This window comes from Platalea leucorodia (genome assembly GCF_965183815.1).
Source record: "Platalea leucorodia genome assembly, chromosome: 23".
Classification (NCBI taxonomy): Eukaryota; Metazoa; Chordata; class Aves; order Pelecaniformes; family Threskiornithidae; genus Platalea; species Platalea leucorodia.
This window is the reverse complement of record NC_138845.1, coordinates 3763134-3783022: the sequence shown is the minus strand read 5'-3', so window position 1 is coordinate 3783022 and position 19889 is coordinate 3763134. Positions and strand designations below refer to the sequence as shown.

General features: G+C 69.4%; 1 protein-coding gene across 1 annotated transcript; it reads left to right on the top strand.

Moving 5' to 3' along the window:
• Positions 1–1555: 1555 nt before the first annotated feature.
• KIF5A (kinesin family member 5A) lies at positions 1556–19682 on the top strand (the record flags this gene model as incomplete). The annotated part of the gene is given in 29 exon segments (XM_082332270.1): positions 1556–1684; positions 4336–4423; positions 4893–4966; positions 5057–5161; positions 5248–5296; positions 5596–5651; positions 5764–5851; positions 6623–6747; positions 7100–7204; positions 7328–7476; positions 8142–8290; positions 8373–8575; positions 8828–8896; positions 9838–10044; positions 11622–11768; positions 12264–12452; positions 12971–13088; positions 13227–13294; positions 13768–13886; positions 14278–14379; positions 15092–15152; positions 15269–15340; positions 16013–16117; positions 16312–16332; positions 17479–17661; positions 17663–17696; positions 18722–18893; positions 19471–19541; positions 19651–19682. Coding segments are annotated over 29 exon segments (3090 nt in total).
• Positions 19683–19889: the final 207 nt, after the last annotated feature.

Below are 19889 nucleotides of genomic sequence, written 5' to 3'. Positions count from 1 at the left end.
CCTGCGCCGGGAGGGGCGGGGCCTGCGGGGAGACTCGGGAGGCGACGGGGGGGGCACGAGTGGGAGAGATGGGGGGGGCACGGGGTGGGACACGGGGAGCACACGGGTGGGGGCACACGGGCTGCGTTTCACGGGTGGGGGCACACGGGTGGGCCACAGGGGGTGCACTCGGGTGGGTGCCCACGGGGGGGGTCACACGGGGGTGCACACGGGTGGGTCTCGGGGGGGCACTCGGGTGGGGGCACACGGGGGGTGCCCACGGGTGGGTCACGGGTGGGGGCACACAGGCGGGGTCACACGGGGGGGCTGCCCACTCCCGGCCCCGGGAGTGCCCCCGGGGGAGCTCCGTGCCCGCACCCCTGCGTGGTTTCGGGGGTCACGGGGCGGGGGGGGGTTGGTGCCCCCTGATTGCGCGTCCCTGCCCCCACCTGGAGCGCTGGGCCTGGGCCGGGCCACCAAGGACACGAGTGTGCCCGGCCTCAGCGCCGGGCCGGGGGGGCGGTGAGTCACGACTGCTGGCTTCCCGCGGGGGGGAGGGGAGCTGAGCGGGGGGGGGGGGAGGGGGCTGGCCCGGCGCCGACCCCCGCCCCCCCCCCCCCCCGCCGGGAGAGGGTCCTGCCCCCCCCGTGAATCAGCACTTTGGGGGGACGGTTCCCAGGGCCGGGCCCTCCCCGCCCCCCCCCCATCTCCGTCCACCTTAAGAGCCGCGGACAGCTCCACCTTAACGCGGGGGGGGAGGGGGGCGTGCGCGTGCGGGGGGGCGCCCCCCCCCCCCCTCATCAGCCGGTACCGGGGCTGCAGTGGCGACAGCAGCGCGGTCACTGGAGCAGGGGCAGCAGGAGCGCTGCGGAGCAGCCCCCGCCCGGCGCCGCCCTCCCGCCGCATCCCGCAGCCCCGGGCAGCATCCTGCACCCCTGGGCACCACCCAGCACCCCTGGGCACCACCCAGCACCCCGGGCAGCATCCTGCATCCTCGGGTACCACCCAGCACCCCGGGCAGCATCCTGCATCGCCGGGTAGCATCCTGCATCCCTGGGCAGCATCCTGCATCCTCGGGTACCACCCAGCACCCCGGGCAGCACCCTGCATCCCCGGGTAGCATCCTGCATCCCTGGGTACCACCCAGCACCCCGGGCAGCATCCTGCATCCCTGAGCAGCATCCTGCATCCCTGGGTACCACCCAGCACCCTGGGCAGCATCCTGCATCTCTGAGCATCATCCTGCATCCCTGGGTACCACCCAGCACCCTGGGTACCACCCAGTACCTCTGATCAGCATCCTGCATCCCTGAGCAGCATCCTGCACCCCTGGGTACCACCCGGCATCTCCGGGCAGCATCCTGCACCCTCGGGTACCACCCAGCACCCCTGAGCAGCATCCTGCATCCCCGGGTAGCATCCTGCACCCCTGGGTACCACTTGACCCTTAGGTTATAAGCAGCACCCTTGGGTACCACCCGCACCCCCGGGTGACTTCCCACACCCTTGGGTACCAGCAGCACCCTTGGGCCCCCCAAAACTCTTCTGGACGCCCTCCCCCCGGCCCCCCCCCGCCATGGCCGAGCCCAGCACCGAGTGCAGCATCAAGGTCCTGTGCCGGTTCCGGCCCCTCAACCAGGCGGAGATCCTGCGGGGGGACAAATTCCTGCCCGTCTTCCAGGGCGACGACAGCGTGGTGGTGGGGGTGAGTGCGGGGGGGCACAGGGACCCCCCCAAGCCGGGGGGGGGGGGGGGATAGACGGGGAAGGGGGGGAACAGGCCTGGGGCAGTGACAGTCAGCTTGGGGGGGTGACAGTCAGCTTGGAGGGGGTGACAGTCAGCTTTGGGGGGGTGACAACTTGTGGGGGGGTGACAGCTTGGGGGGGGTGACAGCTTGGGGGGTGACAGTCAGCTGGGGGGGGCAGAGCCTGTTTGGGGGGGGGGGGATCGCCCTGGGTGTGGCCGGTGCCCAAATGGGCCCAGCTCCCCCCCACCCAGGTGCTTCCCCTGCCCCCCCATGCCCCTCCCTTACCCCCCCCCCCCCTTGTCTAAGGTTCCCGGCACTCCCAGTTTCCCCCAGTCTGGCCCAGTGCCGGGGGTGGGGGTTGTTTACAGTGAGCGGAGACGCCCTCACCCCGGGGAGGGGGCAGGATCGGGCCCCGAGGACAACCCCGGGGGGGGGGGTTGCCGCAGATCCTGCCCCCCCCCCCTCGCTGCGCCCCGGCCCTTTGTTAGGGGTGACGGCGGGGGGGGCTCAGGGACCGCGGCCAAGCCCCCCAGTATAACGCCCCTCCCCCCAAAATGCCCCCCCCCCCCCGCACAGGGCCGGGTACGGGGGGGTTCTCCTGCACGGAGGGCCCCGCCCGGCCTGGGCACCCCGGCCCTGAGGGGGGGGGCCCGGGGAAGGTGGGGGGGGGGGTCCTTGGGGTGGGGGGCAGTGGGGTCCCCCGGGGATGCGGGGGGGGGGGGGGCTGTGCCGGCTCCGTGGGCGGGGCGGGGGGGGCTCCCTGTGCGGTTGTGCCGGCGCAATGCGGGGTGTTGCGGGGGGCGGTTGTGTGGGGGAGGGGGAGGGGGGTGTGAGCGACGGCGGCTGCGGGGGGGTGTGTGCAGGGGGGGTTGTGCGGGGGGGGGGGTGTGCGGGGGGGGTGTGTGCGGGGGGCGGTTGTGCGGGGGGGTTGTGCGGGGGGGGGGAGGGGTGCGGGGGGGTGCGTGACTGTCGGCGGGCGGGGCGGTGGTGCCTGCGCCGTGCTGCGGCGGGGGGGGGGGGGGGTGTGCTGGTGTCGGCTGCTGTCCCCGTGTCCGTGCGTGTCCGTGTCCGTGTGTCCCCGCCGTGGCTGCGGCGGTTCAGCACCGGGGCCTGGACAGCTCCCGGCCGAGGGGGGCAGGGGAGAACGGGGGGGAAGTGTATAGGGGGGCGGGGGGGTATGGGGGGCCTATGGGGGGGTCTGTGGGGGTGGGGGGGGGACTGAGGGGCCTATGGGGTCTATGGGGGGGGAGGCTGGGGGCCTATGGGGGCCTATGGGGGCCTATGGGGGACTGAGCCGTCTATGGGGGTGGGGGTGGGGGGTCTGGGGGCCTATGGGGGCCTGTGGGAGTCTATGGGGGGGTGGGGGTCTATGGGAGTCTATGAGGGGCTGAGGGGTCCATGGAGGTGTACAGGGGGACTGGGGGGGTCTATGGGGGGGACTGGGGGTCTATGGGTGTCTATGGGGGGCTGAGGGGTCTATGGGGGTATGGGGGGCTGAGGGTCTATGGGAGCATACGGGGGTGTATGGGGGAGTTGGAGTCTATGGGCGCCTATGGGGGCCTATGGGGGGGCTGGGGGTCTATGGGGGGCTGAGGGGTCTATGGGGGTCTATGGCGAGGCTGTGGGACTCTGGAGGTGTATGGGGGGGTTTGGGAGTCTATGGGCGCCTATGGGAGCCTATGGGGGGGCTGGGGGTCAATTGGTCTGGGAGGGGCTTGGGATATATGGGGGTGAATGGGTCTGTATAGGGGGGTTGGAGATCTATGGGGGTCTATGGGGGACTGAGGGGTCTATGGGCATCTATGGGGGTCTATGGGGCTGTATGGGAGATCTGGAGGTCTACGGGGGTGTACGGAGGGGCTGAGGGGTCTATGGGGGTGTATGGAGCTGTATGGCGAGCCTGTGAGCCTATGGGGGGTATGGGGAGTATATGGGGCTGTATGGGGGGTCCAGGGCCTATGGGGAGGTTATGGGGGAGTCTATGGAGTTCTGGGGGTCTGTGAGGGTGTATGGAGAGTGTAGGGGGCTGGGGGGCTTGGAGGGTGTATGGGGGTCTGAGGGTATACGAGGCTATAGGGAGAGTGTGAAGTCCATGGGGGTGTATGGGGCATATACGGGGTTCTGGGGTACAGGGGGGTATGTGGGGAAAGGGGTGGTAAGTGGGGTGACTGGGGGGCTGGGAGCATAATGGGGTACATCGGGGAGCCTCAGGTGGTCTGGGGGGGGTTTATGAGGGGCTATATGGGGGGTGGGGATGGGGTGGGGGGTTTGAGGACATATATGGGGGTGGGGGATGGGGGTGTATGAGGAAGCGAGTGGGAGGGCAGGGGGTATATGTATGGGGCTGGCAGTGAAGGGGGGGCTGATGAGGTATGGGAGGGGCATGGGTGTATGGGGGGGGGTCCGTGGGATTTGGCAGGGCAGGAGGGTATGAGGGGATTGGGGCTGTGTGAGAGGCCCCTTGCAACCTCCCACCTCCCTTACTGGGATGCACTGGAACTTACTGGTCCCCTTGCAAGGGGAGCCCTGAGGCTGGCACAGCCCCCAGCACCTTGGGGGGGGGTGTCTCTCCTGGCCACTGACCCCCCCCATGTCCATCTCTCCCCCAGGGCAAACCCTATGTCTTCGACCGCGTCTTCCCCCCCAACACCACCCAGGAGCAGGTCTACCACGCCTGTGCCATGCAGATCGTCAAGGGTGAGGGCCAGGGGCTTGGGGGGGCCCTAGGGGGGTCCCCGGGGAGGGGTCCTTGCTGGGGGACCCTCCTCCAGGGACACCCAGATCCATGGGGACACTGGAGGGTGCTGGGAGGTGACAGGGGCAGGTTGGGGGGGTGACGCTGGCAGGGGGAGATGTGCAGGGGAAGATGCACAGGGGGTCCTTGGGGGTGTCCAGCAGGTCTTGGGGTCCCTGCAGGACTTTGGGGGGGGGTGACTCTTCAATCTCTGGGGATTCTGGGGGTGTCTGTGAGGTCTTTTGGGGTGTATCGGGGGTCCTTGGGCGTCGCTGGGAGTCTTTGAGGTGATCTTAGGTGCTTAAGGGGGGTCAGGAAACCCTTGGGGTCTCAAGGGAGTCCCTCTGGGTTTGGGGGGGCTATGAGGTCTCTGAGGGTCCTCGGGGGTTCCTGGGGGTCCCTGAGGGCCTTCTGCCCACCCTCCCCCCCCAGACGTGCTGGCTGGGTACAACGGCACCATCTTCGCCTACGGGCAGACATCATCGGGCAAGACCCACACCATGGAGGTGAGGGGGCCGGGGGGCGGCCGGGGGGGGGGGGGGCTCAGCACCCCCTGGGCCCTGGCACCCCCCTGGGTGCTCACCACCCCCCTGCAGGGCAAGCTGCATGACCCCCAGCAGATGGGCATCATCCCGCGCATCGCCCAGGACATCTTCAACCACATCTACGCCATGGATGAGAACCTCGAGTTCCACATCAAGGTGGGGACTGGGAGGGACTGGGAGCACTGGGAGGTCGGGTCCTGACCCCCACACACACCCTGACACCCCCAATTCCCTCCTACCAGGTTTCTTACTTTGAAATTTATCTGGACAAGATCCGGGACCTGCTGGACAGTGAGTGGGGGGGGCACTGGGAGATACTGGATGGGTGTTGGGATGCACTGGGGGCACTGAGAAGCTTGGAGGCACTGGGGAACACTGGGAGGCACTGGATGGGTACTGGGGAGCACTGGGAGTCAGTGAAAGGGTATGGGGGAACACTGGGAGGCACTGGATGGGTACTGGGGAGCACTGGGAGTCAGTGGAAGGGTATGGGGGAGCACTGGAAGGCACTGGATGGCACTGGGAGCTCCTAGGGCATGTTGGGGGATCACCACCACCCCAGCCCCCTCACCCCATGTCCCCCCCACCAGTGACCAAGACCAACCTGTCGGTGCACGAGGACAAGAACCGGGTGCCCTACGTTAAGGTGAGGAGCGATTCGGAAGGTCCCCTGGCTGGGGGACCCCAAGGGGCACCCTCGGGGGGGGGGGGGGCTGGGGCCGACCCCTGGCTCACCCCCCTTCCCCCCGCGCCCCCAGGGCTGCACCGAGCGCTTCGTCTCCAGCCCAGAGGAGATCCTGGATGTCATCGATGAGGGGAAATCCAACCGGCACGTGGCGGTCACCAGTGAGCGCCCTGGGGACACGGGGGAGCTGGGCGATGGTGGGGGGGTGGGCAGAGGGAGGTGGGGGGCTATGGGGTGCCAGTCCCTGCTGTGAAGGGTACTGTGGGGTCCCTGGGGTGCTGGAGGGTTCTGGGGCACCACGGGGGTCCCTGTGGTGCTGTAGGGGCCATTGGGGTACCATGGGGGTCCCTGGGGTGTTGTGGGGTGCGGGAGGCATTCTGGGGCACCATGGGGGTCCCTGGGGTGCTGTAGGGGTCATTGGGGCACCATAGGGGTCCCTGGGGCATCATGGGGTGGGTCCCTGGGGTGTTGTGGGGTCCCTGGGGTGTTGTAGGGTCCCTGGGATGCTGTAGGGGTCATTGGGGCACCATAGGGGTCCCTGGGGTGCTGGGGGGGACCTGGAGCACCGTGCGGGTCCCTGCAGCATCATGGGGTCCTTGGAGCATTGTGGGGGTCCTTGGGGTATTGTGGGGGTCCCTGGGGTGCTATAGGGTCCCTGGGGTGCTCTAGGGGTCACTGGGGCACCATTGGGTTCCCTGGAACATCACGGGGTCTCTGGGGCATTGTGGGTTCCCTGGGGTACTGTAGGGTCCCTGGGGCGCTGCAGAGGTCATTGGGCTACCACAGAGTCCCTGGGGAATCATGGGGTCCCTGAAATGCCGTGGGGGACCCCTGGGGCACTGTGGGGTCTCTGGGTCATTGTGGGGTGCTGCTCCTGTGGGGGTCCCTGGGGGCCGGAGGTGCAGGTGTGCAGCCTCTCCCCGTGCCCGCAGACATGAACGAGCACAGCTCCCGCAGCCACAGCATCTTCCTCATCAACATCAAGCAGGAGAACGTGGAGACGGAGCAGAAGCTCAGCGGGAAGCTCTACCTCGTTGACCTGGCCGGGAGTGAGAAGGTTGGGGGGACCCCAGCACTGAGGGACCCTGGGAGGCTGGGGGCGGTTCTGGGGTGGGGGGTCTTTGGGGGGCCCTGGGCTGGGGTATGTGGGATTGGGGGGGTCTCTGGGGGAACTTGGGTGGAGGATGTCCATGGGCTGTGGGACATTGGGAGTAGGGGTCTTCAGGCTGGGGTGGGGGTCTTTGGATGAAGGGTCTCTGGACTGGGGCGGTCTCTGGGGGTCTACTGGCTGGTGGCATCCTTGGGTTTGGGGGTCTTGGGGGGGTTCCTGGCCTGGTGGTGTCCCTGGAGTGGAGGTCCCTGGGGTAGGGGTGGCCCCATGGGGGTCTCTGAGCTGCCCGGCCCCACAGGTCAGCAAGACGGGGGCTGAAGGGGCCGTGTTGGATGAGGCCAAGAACATCAACAAGTCGCTGTCGGCGCTGGGCAACGTCATCTCGGCCCTGGCCGAGGGCACGGTGAGAGCCCGCGTGTCCCCCCTGCCAGCCCACCACCCACCCGCTCTGCCCCAGGGACCCTGGAGCTGGGGGGGGGCCCTGCTGACCCCCTGTGCCCCTGCTGAGCCCCCGTGCCCCCCGCAGAAGGCCTACGTGCCCTACCGGGACAGCAAGATGACGCGGATCCTGCAGGACTCGCTGGGGGGCAACTGCCGCACCACCATGTTCATCTGCTGCTCCCCCTCCAGCTACAACGACGCCGAGACCAAGTCCACCCTCATGTTCGGGCAGAGGTAGGGGAGGGGACCAGGGGTGTTGGGGTGCCCCTGAACCCCTCTGCACCCCTCTGCACCTCGGTTGCACCCCAACTGCACCCCAACTGCACCCCATGCACCCGTTGTACCCCAACTGCAGCCCATGTATCCATTGCACCCCAACTGCACTCCATGCACCCCAACTTCACCCCGTGCACCCATTGCACCCCAACTGACCTCCATGTACCCATTACAACCCAACTGCACCCCAACAGCACCCATTGCACCCCAACTGCACCCTATGCACCCATTGCACCCCAGCTGAACCCCAACTGCACTCCATGCACCCATTGCACCCCAACTGCACCTCAACAGCACCCCATGCACCTGTTGTACCCCAAGTGCACCCCATGGGCTCATTGCACCCCAACTTCACCCCAAGAGCACCCATCAGCACCCCATGCACTCTAGCTGCACCCCTCGCACCCGTTGCATCCCAACTGCACCCCCACAGCACCCATTGAACCCGAGCTGCACCCCCTGGGGGGCAAAGGGGGCTGCATCGGGGGTCCCCGGAACTGGGAGGGGAGTGGGGGGAAGGTGGACCCTGAGATGGGGGTCACTGTGGTGGGCACCTCAGGGGACACTGCCTGGAAAGAGGGATCAGGGGGGTCCCAGTTGAGGGGTCCCCCCCCTCCATCCAGGGCCAAGACCATCAAGAACACGGCGTCGGTGAACCTGGAGCTGACGGCCGAGCAGTGGAAGAAAAAGTACGAGAAGGAGAAGGAGAAGAACAAGGCGCTGAAGGAAACCATTGGGAAGCTGGAGGCCGAGCTGAGCCGCTGGCGGAGCGGTGAGGGGGGACTCCGGCATTCAGGAGGGGACCTCACCTCTCCCTCAAGTGGCAGATGGGGAAACTGAGGCCGTGTCCCCAGGGGAGGCAGTGCCCGAGACGGAGCAGCTGAGCGGGGCCGAGGCAGAGGCCGGGACGGGCGAGGGGACAGGTGAGGGGACGGGACCTGCCGGCGAGACCCCCCTCAACGACAACAGCTCCTCCATCGTCATCCACATCTCTGACGAGGAGCGCCGCAAGTATGAGGAGGAGATCCGCAAGCTCTACAAGCAGCTGGATGACAAGGTGGGGACCCCCAGACCGCTCCCCACCTCCCCTGGGGACCCCCAAAGACCCTCTAGACCTGCCGGGACCCCCAGGAACCCTGAAACTCCCCAGGACCCTTGGGGACCTCCCAGTCCCCCCAGCATCCCCCACAACTCCCAGCACCCCAGGGCCCCTGGGACCTCCTGACAGCCTCCAGGACCCCCGAGACCCCCACTGCCACCCCCAGCCCCTCGGGGCTGGCTGGCACGGACACTCCCATCCTCCCCCCAGGATGATGAGATCAACCAGCAGAGCCAAATCATGGAGAAGCTCAAGCAACAGATGCTGGACCAAGAGGAGGTGAGGGGCCTGCCCCTGCCCCCCCAGCCCCCACGTCCCCCCATCTCTGTCTGACTGACCCCCTAACCTCACCCTGCTGGGAGCCCGGGCTGATCCCTCTGGCCCCCCACCCAGACCCCCTGGGACCCACTTGGACCCCTCGGGGATTACCACCCTGATCACTTGGACCCCTCCACCCTGAGCCCCTGGGACTCCCCAATCTGACCCCTGGGATCCCCCCAATGTGACCCCATTGGAACCTCTCTGAGACCCCCACTATGACTCCTGGGACCCCTACCCTGACCCCCTGGACCCCTACCCTCAACCCTGGGACCCCACCACCCTGAGCCCCTGGGACCCCTCTGGGCCCCACCACCCTGAGCCCCCGGCTCTCCTTTAGGATCCCCACCCTGACCCCTGCGACTACTCTGGGACCCTCACCCTGACCCCCTGACCCCCTTGGGACCCTGACCCCCTGGATCCCCCTGGGACCCCCACCCTGACCCCCTGGACCCCTCTGGGACCCCCACCCTGAATCCCTGGACCCTTTCACCCTGAGCCCCTAGGACCCCCCAACATGACCCCACCAGGACCCCTTTGGGACCTCCTGGGACCCATCCAGGACCCCCACCCTGACCCCTGGGACCACTCTGGGACCCTCACCCTGAGCCCTGGACCCCCTCCAGCCTGAGTCCCTGGGACCTCCCAACTCGACCCTGCTGTAACTGCTCTGGGAACCCCACCCTGACCCCTGGGACTATGCCGGGACCCCCACCCTAACCCCCTGGACCACCCTGGGACCCCCACCCTGAGCCCCTGGCCCCCTGCACCCTGAGGCCCTGCGACCCCCAAGGTGACTCTGCTGGAACCCCTCTGGAACCCCTCCGGACCCCTCCACCCTGAGCCCTGGGACCTTCCTGGGACCCCCACCCTGACCCCCTGGACCCCTTTGGGCCCTCCAGGTGCTGGCAGCGGCACGGGGGGGCGGGGAGGCGGCGCGGCGGGAGCTGGCAGCGCTGCGTGCCGAGCACGGGGCCGCCCGTGCCGAGGTGGCCGAGGTGCTGGCGGCGCTGGAGGAGCTGGCGCGCAGCTACGACCGCAAGGCGCAGGAGGCCGAGGACACCGGTCGCCACAACCGCCGGCTGGCTGACGAGCTGGCCCGCACCGAGGTGACCCCCCTGGGACCCCCGGCAGGCACCCAACTGGGATTCCCAGTGGGACCCTACTGGGAACCATGATGGGCATCCAACTGCTATCCCTACGGGGAACCCCACTAGACCCCACTGGGAACCCCAAAGTGGTTCCTCAACTGGGAACCCCACTGTGACCCTACTGGGAATCCCCATGGGCACCCAACTGGGATCCCTACTGGGAACCCCAACTGGATCCCCAAACTGGCTCCTCAACTGAGAGACCCACTAGGACCTTACTGGGAACCCCAATTGCCAACCCATTTGAGATCTCTAATGGGATCCTCACTAGACCCCACTGAGATCGCCAGACTGGGTCCTCAACTGGGAACCCGACTAGGACCCTACCGGGAACCCCAATGGGCACCCAACTGGGAGTCCTACTGGGATCCCCACTGGGATCCCCATTGGACCCCATTGGGACTCCTAAACTTCCTCCTCCACTGGGAAGCCCACTGAGACCCTACTGGGAGCCCCAATTGCCAGCCCAGCTGGGATCTCTACTGGGATCCCCAAAGTGGATCCTCAACTGGGAACCCCACTGGGAAACCTAATGGTGACCCTCAGTGTCCCACTGGGACCCTACTGGGAATGTTGACGGGCAAATGGGACCCAGACCAGGAATCAGCTGGGACCCCCAGAGCCAGGGCCCCTCCAAACTGGGCCCCCCACACCAGGGCCCTGGGACCACACCGGGATCCAATTGTTGGGTCCCCCGGGTCCAAACCAGACCCAAATTGGGACCCCCAGCCCCTGAACCAGCAACCCCCAGAACCCAGTCCCCCAGGTCCAAACTGGGCCTCCCAGACCCAAACTGGGATGCTGTGGGCCAGGGATCCCCTGAAACAGGAGCCTCAGACCTGGGAGCTCCCTAAATCCCAAACCAGACCCCAAAGAGGGGACCCCCCCCACTCATCAAACCAGACGCCAAAGAGGGGGAACCCCCTCAAACTGGACCCCAAAGAGGGTTACCCCCCCAAATAGACCCTAAAGACGGGACCTCCCCACGTTCCCGAAACCAGACCCCAAAGAGGGGAACCTCCCCTCAAACTGGACCCCAAAAAGGAGACCCCAAAGAGGGACCCCCCCCAAACCAGACCCCAAAAGAGGGATCCCCCCCCAAAACCAGACCCCAAAGAGGGGACCCCCACCCACCCCTCAAACCAGACCCCAAAGAGAGACACACACCCCAAACCAGACCCCAAACTGGGAGACTCCTCTTAAACTGGGATGCCAGACTGGGCACTCCCAGGAGACCAAGAGCAGCACCCCATGGATGGAGCAGGCGGGATCTTGGGGTGCTGGGGGGTTGCTGGGGGTGCTGGGAGGTGCCGGGGGTACAGGGACAGGGGGTGCTGGGGGTGCTGGGGGTGCCAGGGCAGGGGGTGCTGGGGGGTGCCGGGAGTACAGGGGTGAGGGGTGCTGGGGGTGCTGGGGGTGCTAGGGTGCCAGGGCAGGGGGTGCTGGGGGGTGCTGGGAGTACAGCAGCGGGGGGTGCTGGGGGTGCTGGGGGTGCTGGGGGGGTGCCGGGGTGCCAGGCCACGCTGTGCCCGCAGGCAACGACGCTGTCGCTGGAGACGGAGCTGCAGCGGGTGCGGGAGCTGGGCGGGCAGCAGCGCAAGCGGGCGGCCGAGGTGCTCAACGGGCTGATGAAGGACCTGAGCGAGTTCAGCCTCATCGTGGGCAACGGCGAGATCAAGCTGGTGAGGAGGGGGCACCCCTGCCAGGCTGCACCCGTGGGTGCGCGCGTGCCCGTGCTGTGCCATGCTGTACCCCTGTGCGTGACGTGACGTGCCCATGCCATACCCATGTGTGTGCCAGTCCTGCACCGCGCCGTGCGGTACCCACACTGTGCCGTGCCCATGCTGTACTCACAAGCGTGGCGTGGTGTGCTGTGCCATACCCACGTGTGTGCCATGCCCGTGCCACGCCATGCCCATGGCGTGCCACACATCCGCGGTGCCCGTGCCATGCCATACCCACGTGTGTGCCATACCCACACTGTGCCATGCCTGTGCCGTGCTGACCTGCGTGCCGTGCCATACCCATGTGCACTATGTGCCCGTGCCACACCGTCCCCATGCCACACTGCACCCGCGCCGTGCTGACCTGCGTGCTGTGCCATACCCATGTGTGGTACATGCCCATGTCACGCCGTGCCCGTGCCGTGCTGACCCGCGTGCCGTGCCTGTGCCCAGCCGGTGGAGGTGAGCGGGGCCATCGAGGAGGAGTTCACCGTCGCCCGGCTCTACATCAGCAAGATCAAGTCAGAGGTGAAGTCGGTGGTGAAGCGGTGCCGGCAGCTGGAGAACCTGCAGGTGGAGTGCCACCGCAAGATGGAGGTGACCGGGCGCGAGCTCTCCTCCTGCCAGCTCCTCATCTCCCAGGTGGGCTGGGGACAGGGACAGGTGGGGACAGACCCTGGGGCTGCCACCACCAGGCATCTCACAGGAGTGGTGCCACTGCCCCAGGGTTTGGTGACCCCTGGGTTTAGTAGCCCTGGGGTTTGGTGGCCCCGGGGTTCGGTGGCCCCGGGGTTCAGTGACCCTTGGGTTCGGTGGCCTCATGGTTTGGTGGCCTCATGGTTTGGTGGCCCTGGGATTTTGTGATCCCAGGGTTTGGTGGCTCCAGGGTTTGGTGACCCCAGGGTTTTATGACCACAGCATTTGGTGGCCCCACGGTTTGGTGGCCCTCCAGGGTTTGGTGGCCCCAGGGTTTGGTGACCCCAGGGTTTTGTGGCCCAAGGTTTTGGTGGTCCCGAGTATGGTGACCCTGGGGCTTGGTGGCCTGGGGTTTGGTGTCCCTGGGGTTTGGTGACCCCAGGGTCCGGTGGCCCTGGGGGTGGTGGGGGGTGGTGGCCGCGTGCCCCCAGCTGGGGGGGCTGCGGCTGACGCTTGTCCCACAGCACGAGGCGAAGATCCGCTCGCTGACGGAGTACATGCAGACGGTGGAGCTGAAGAAGCGGCACCTGGAGGAGTCGTATGATGCCCTGAGCGAGGAGCTGGCGCGGCTGCAGGCCCAGGGTGCGGGGGGCCGGGGGCGCTTAGGGGGGCTCGGGGGCATGGAGAGGGCTCGGGAGACTGGGGGGGAGTCACAGGGGGATTTGGGGGACAGAGGGGGGGTCCCTGGCTCGTCCCCCCAACGTGAGCTCCGGCCCGCAGAGACGGCGCAGGGAGTGGCCCGGAAGGAGCGGGAGCAGGATGAGACCGAGGACACTGACGAGGTCAAGGTGAGAGGGTGCTGGGGAGGGGGGCAGGGAACCCCTGGGGGGCACTGGGGGGTGTCCAGGGTCCCTGAAGGGTGTAGAGGGCCCGGGGGGGGGGGGCAGTTGGGTGTCATTATGGCATGTGGGGGTGTCCTAAAGGTGGAGTGAGGGTCCCTGGGGTGCTGGGGAGGCTGGGGGATGCTGGGTGATGCTGGGAGTCCCATGGGCGCTGGGGGGGGCTGCTGGGTGTCCACAGGGTGCTGGGGGTCACTGGGAGGTGTTGGGGTCCTGGGGGTGCTGGGGGTCCCCCGGGGGAGTTGGGGTCTGGGGGTGTGGGTGTCCCTGGGAGGTGTTGGGGTCCTGGCGGTGCTGGGGGTCCCCCGGGGGAGTTGGGGTCTGGGGGTGTGGGGGTGCCTGGGAGGTGTTGGGGTCCTGGGGGTGCTGGAGGTCCCCCGGGGGGTTGGGGTGCGGGGGTCCCGTCCCCGGGCTGAGGGCAGCGGGCGCAGAAGGCGCTGGAGCTGCAGCTGGAGAGCCAGCGGGAGGCCCAGCACAAGCAGCTGGCGCGGCTGCGGGACGAGGTCAACGAGAGGCAGAAAACCATTGACGAGCTGCGGGAGTGAGTGGCCCCGTCCCCGTCCCTGTCCCCAACCCTGACCCCAACCTTGACCCCATCCCTGGCCCCGACCCTGACCCTGACCCCAGCCCCCGCCCCAGCCCCAACCCTGACTCCATCCCTGTCCCCGATCCCAACCCCGTCCCCATCCCCAATCCTGACCCTGTCCCCAACCCCAGCCCTGTCCCAGCCCCAACCCTGCCCCCAGCCCTGTCCCCAACCCCGACCTTGACCCCGTCCCCAGATGCCCCCAGCTCCGTCCCTCTCCCCATCCCTTCCCTGGCCTCATCCCTGGCTGGATGGAGGGGGCGGTCAGAGACCCCCACGGGTCTGTCTGTCTGTCCCGTCCGTCCGTCCCTCCGTCCCCCTGACCGCCCGTCCGTCTGTCCCACAGCCTGAACCAGAAGCTGGAACTGGAGCTGGAGAAGCTGCGCGCAGAGCATGAGGCGCTGCGGGGCGAGGAGCGGGCCAAGGCTGCCCGGCTGCAGGAGCTCACGTGAGACCCCCCGGGACCCCAACCCCCCCCCGCTGACACCCCTGGGACCCCAGAGCCACAGCACCCCCCTCCACGCTCAGGAGTCCTGGGACCCCCCCCAGAGATGCCCCCCTTGACACCTCCAGAACCCCCACATCACCCCTGGGGCCCCCAGCATCACTGGGACCCCACCCCCACCCCATGGGGACACCCCCAGGACCCTGCACCACCTCCAGGAGCTCTGGGAAACCCCAACACCCCCAGGAGCCTTGGGGACCCCCCCCTCACCCCTGGGACCCCCAACATCACCCCTGGGACCCTCACCAGGACCCCCAGATACCCCCCCAGGACCCTGTGCCACCTCCAGGAGCCCCAGGACCTCCAAGAGCCTTGAGGACCCCCCCATCACCCCTGGGACCCCCAACATCACCGGGACCCCACCCCCCAGGACCCTGCAGCACCTCCAGAAGCCCTGGGACCCCCAACACCCCCAGGAGCCTTGGGGACCCCCTCGTGGGGCCCCCAACATTACCAGGCCCCCCCACCCCATGGGGACACCCCTCAAGACCCTGTACCACCTTGGGGGCCCCTCTCAACTCCCAGGCCCCCCCCAAAAGAACCCTGAGGCCCCTCCAAGCACCCCCCCAGCATCCTTGTGCCTCCCCTGAGCCCCCCCCTTCATCCTTGGGGTGCCCCCCCAACCTTGGGGTGATCCCCCCATCTGCCCCCCCAGATTTCTCTATGAGCGCCATGAGCAGTCCAAGCAGGACCTCAAGGGACTGGAGGAGACCGTGGTAGGTGGGGGGTGGGGGGGCAGGGGGGGTGTCTGGGGGGGTCTGGGGGGGCCGGGGGGGGTCGAGGGGGAGTCTGGGGGTCACTGTGCACCCCGTCACCCCTGGCCCCCTCCCAGGCCCGTGAACTCCAGACCCTCCACAACTTGCGCAAGCTGTTTGTTCAAGACGTCACGACTCGAGTCAAGAAAGTGAGGGGGGGAGGGGGGCAAAATGGGGGGGGGTAAAAATGGGAGGGGGGGCAGGAGGCAAAAGTGGGGTAAGGGGAGAGGGTGGGCTCAGAGCTGGGGGGAGGGGAGGGAGTGGGGGGGAGAGGGGGTGCTGGGCGGAAGAGGGTCCTGGCCTGGGAGGGGGGGGGCAAGATTGGGTTGGGGGTCCCGGTCCAAGTGGGGGGGGGTCCCAGCTCAGGTGGGGGGTCCCAGCCCGGGTGTGGGGGGTCCCAGGTCGGCTGGGGGGTCCCAGACTGGGCATCATGGGGGGGGGGGGGGCCCTGGCTCTGGATGGGGAGTGGGGGTCCCGGCCCAGGTGGGGGGGGCTCAGGCCAGCATCATGGGGGGGGTGCCAGTCCAGGTTTGGGGTGCCACCCCGGGTTGGGGGGTGCCAGGCCGGGTTGGGGGTGCCAGGGCAGGTTGGGGGGTGCCAGCCTGGTTTAGGGGGTGCCAAGGAAGGTTGGGGGGTGCCAGAGCAGGTTGGGGGGTGCCATCCCGGGTTGGGGGTGCCAGGGCAGGTTGGGGATGCCAGCCCGGGTTGGGGGGTTCCAGGCCGGGTTGGGGGGTGCCAGGGCAGGTTGGGGGGTGCCATCCCGGGTTGGGGGGTGCCAGGCCGGGTTTGGGGGTCCCTCCACGCGCCCCCGTGCCCCGCAGAGCGCAGAGCTGGAGCCTGAGGACAGCGGGGGGCTGCACTCCCAGAAGCAGAAGATTTCCTTTCTTGAGAACAACCTGGAGCAGCTTACAAAGGTTCACAAACAGGTGGGCGAGGGGGGGGCACACAAAAAGGGCCCCCCCCCCGGGCCCCTCCAGCCCCCCTGTACTGCAAGCTTCCCCCTCGCTTTCCCAGTGCCCCCCCCGCTCCATCCTGGGGTGCCCCCCCCCCAAAGCCCCCCCGCGGGGTGGCCTGGCCGGGGGGGCACACGCTGATGCCCGCTCTGTTGCCCCCTCCCCAGCTGGAGCTCTGGGTGTCCAAGGTACCGCGTCCCCCACCCCCCCACCCCACCCCCCCGGGCAGGACACGCGTGGGGGGTGCCCCCCCCGGGGTGGTGGATGTGAGGCAGGGGCACAGATCCCCCCCCAAGCCCCCTCTGCCCCGGCCACCTGAAGCCCCCTCCCCAGTTTGGGGGGGGGGGGGGGGGCACTGCCCTGACCTGCGGCACTTTCCTGCCCGTCCCTGCCTGCTGCCCCCCCGCCTGCCTGTGCCCCCCCCCCCCAGCTCACAACCTGCCCCCCCCCCCAGCTCACCCCCCCCCCCAGCTCCGCTTCGCAGTCACGGCCCCGCTGCTGCATGTGGCCACGGTGGCACCGCGGGGGGCTGGGACCCCCCCCGAGGCACCGCTGGGGGCTGGGGGCTGGGACCCCCCCGAGGCACTGCTGGGGGAGCTGGGATCCCCCCGGGGCACCTCTGGGTGCTGGGACCCCCCCGAGCCACCGCTGGGGGCGAGGGCAGCCTGGCTGGGTGCTCGGGGGCACCCTGGGGCTGCTGGTAGCCGCTGCTGGGCGCCCGGTGCCCAGGGCCAGGCTGGGTGCTGGTGGGGCCGCCGGTGCAGCCGCTGGGGCGTGGGCGCGGGCAGTGGCGGGTGGCTAGTGCCGGTGGGTGCCTTGGTGCCAACGGGTGCTGGGTGCTGGGGGGTGGTTGGTGCTGGTGGGTGCTTTGGTGCCGGTGGGTGCCGGCTGCTGCTGGGTGTCCTGGTGCTGGTGGGTGGTTGGTGCTGACAAGTGCCCATTGCGGGTGGGTGCCCTGGTGCCGGTGGGTGCCTGGTGTGGGTGGGCGCTGATGGGGACCCGGTGTGGGTGGGTGCTGGGTGCCAGTTGGGTGCCTGTTATAGTTGGGTGTGGGTGCTGACGGGTGCTGTGGTGCTGACGAGGGCCTTGTTGTGGGTGGGTGCCTGTTGTGGGTGGGCGCTGATGGGGGCACGCAGTGTGAGTGGGTGCTGATGGGTGCCCTGTTGTGCGTGGGTGCCTGTTGTGGGTGGGTGCCCGCTGTGGGTGGGTGGGCGCTGACGGGGGGCACCCGCCGCGGGTGGGTGCCGGGTGCCTGTTGGCGGCGGGCGCCCGGCGCCGCTGCCGGGTGCGGGCTGCGGGCGCGGGCGGGCGCGGGGGCTGACGCGGGCGCGCAGCTGGTCCGTGACAATGCAGACCTGCGCTGCGAGCTTCCGAAGCTGGAGAAACGCCTGCGGGCTACGGCTGGGCGAGTGCAGGCCCTGGAGGGGGCGCTGAGGGAGGCCAAGGAGGGCGCCCGCCTGGACAAGCGCCGCTACCAGCAGGAGGTGGAGCGGATCCGGGAGGCCGTCAGGGCGCGGGGGGGGGGCGCGCCGCGCCCACAGCGCCCACATCGGTACGGGGGGGCTGGGGTGCGGGGGGTGCGGGGGGGGCTGGGGGGGAGGGCGGGGGGAGTCGGGGGTCTAGGGTGCGGGGGGTGCGGAGGGGCCTGGGGGGTCTGGGGTGCCGGGGGGGGACGGGGATATGGGGGATATGGGGTGCACGGCGTGCTTGGGGTGCGTGGTGGGCACAGGGATCTGGGGTGCAGGGGGTGCAGGGGGTGCGCGGGGGGACAGGGGTCGGGGGTGCGGCGGGGGACGGGGATATGGGGGATATGGGGTGCTTGGGGTGCGTGGTGGGCACAGGGATATGGGGTGCAGGGGGTGCGGGGGGAGGGAACAGGGGTCTGGGGTGTGGGGGGCGTGGAGGGGTGCGGGGGGTCTGGGGTGCGGGGGGGACGGGGATATGGGGTGCATGGGGTGCTTGGGGTGCGTGGTGGGCACAGGGATATGGGGTGCAGGGGGGAACAAGCGCATGGGGTGCAGGGGGTGCCTGGGGTGCAGGGTGGGCACGGGCAACTGGGGTGCAGGGGGTGCATGGGGTGCACGGGGTGCAGGGTGGCAGAGGGGTCTGGGGTGCAGGGGGGAACAAGCACATGGGGTGAACAGGGTGCAGGGGGTGCAGGGAGTGTGGGGTGGGCACGGGCACATGGGGTGCATGGCTGGAATGGGCGCATGGGGTGCATGGGGTGCCCGGGACGCAGCGGGGAACAAGCACATGGGGTGCAGGGGGTGCCCGGGGTGCAGGGAGGGCACAGGGATCTGGGGTGCAGGGGGGAGCAAGCACAGGGGGTGCATGGGGTGCAGGGCAAGAATGGGCACATGGGGTGCAGGGGGTGCAGGGTGCGCCCAGGGATCTGGGGTGCAGGGGGTGCAGGGGGGTCCCGGGGATCGGGGGTGCAGGGGGTGCCTGGGCCTGGCCGAGCGCACAGCGGCGGGGGCACCTGGCCGGGGGGTGGCACAGCCCCGGGGGGGGGTCACCCCGGGGGGGGCGGGGTGCTGGGTGCCAGCCGGTGCCCCTCAGCCCCCCCGTCCCCCCCAGCCAAGCCGGTGCGGCCGGGGCAGGTGCCAGCGGCGTCGCCCACCGGCCTCAGCTACACCAACAGCCTCTTCCAGGGGGGGCCCGGGGGGGGGGCCCCTGCCCGGCCCCGGCCCCCAGGGCCTGTGAGTGGGGGGCACGGGGGGGAGGGTCAGGGTGGGGGTGCTGGGGGAGGGTAAGGGGTGTGCAGCGTGAGGGTGGGGGTGAGGGTATGGGGGGCATGGGGGGGTGCGGGGTCAGGGTGGGAGTATCAGGGTGGGGGTGCTGGGGGAGGGTAAGGGGGGCACAGGGGGGTGCGGGGTGAGGGTGGGGGGAAGGGTAGGGGGGCACGGGGGGGTGCTGGGGGAGGGTGGGGGGAAGGGTAGGGGGGCACGGGGGGGGTGCTGGGGGAGGGTATGGAGGGTGCAGGGGGAGGGTACAGGGGCATGGGGGGGTGTGGTAAGGGTATGGGGGGCACGGGGGGGTGCGGGGTCAGGGTGGGAGTATCAGGGTGGGGGGGTCAGGGTGGGGGTGCTGGGGGAGGATATGGGGGGCATGGGGGCATGTGGGGTCAGAGTGGGGGGTGCTGGGGGTGCTGGGGGAGGGTACGGGGGGCACGGGGGGGGTGCGGGGTCAGGGTGGGGGTACAGGGCTATAGGGGCAGGGAGGGGGGCCGGGCACGGGGCTTCTGGGGTGCAGGGGAAGGGGTGCCCCCCCCGCCGTGCCAGCCGTGCCCAGGGGGGCTCAAGGCCTCTGTCCCCGGTGCCCCCCAGCTTCGCCAGCGGCCCCGCCACGCTCCCCAGCAGCCCCCCGGCCACCTACCAGCAGCTCAACGTGGATAACGGTGAGGGGGGGGCACCCTGGGGGGGGTGGGGAGGGTCCCAGTTGTGGGAGGGGGACATGGCGGGGGGGTCCCCATGCTCCCCCCCTGGAGCCGCTGCTCTCTCTTGCAGGGAACGTGACAGACATCAATGATAACAGGTAAGGGCGGGCCGGGGGGGTCCCGGGGGGGGGTCCCGGGGCGGGGGGGGGGCGCCAGGCCCGGGCTGACCCCCGTGTCCCCCCCCCAGGAGCGACTCTCCTGCGCCTGCGAGGCCGAGGAGCAGTCCAAGCTCTTCCCCCTGCGCCAGGAGACGGCGGCCAGCTAATGCCCCCCGCCAGGTACGGGGGGACCCCCCCATTCCTCAGGTGC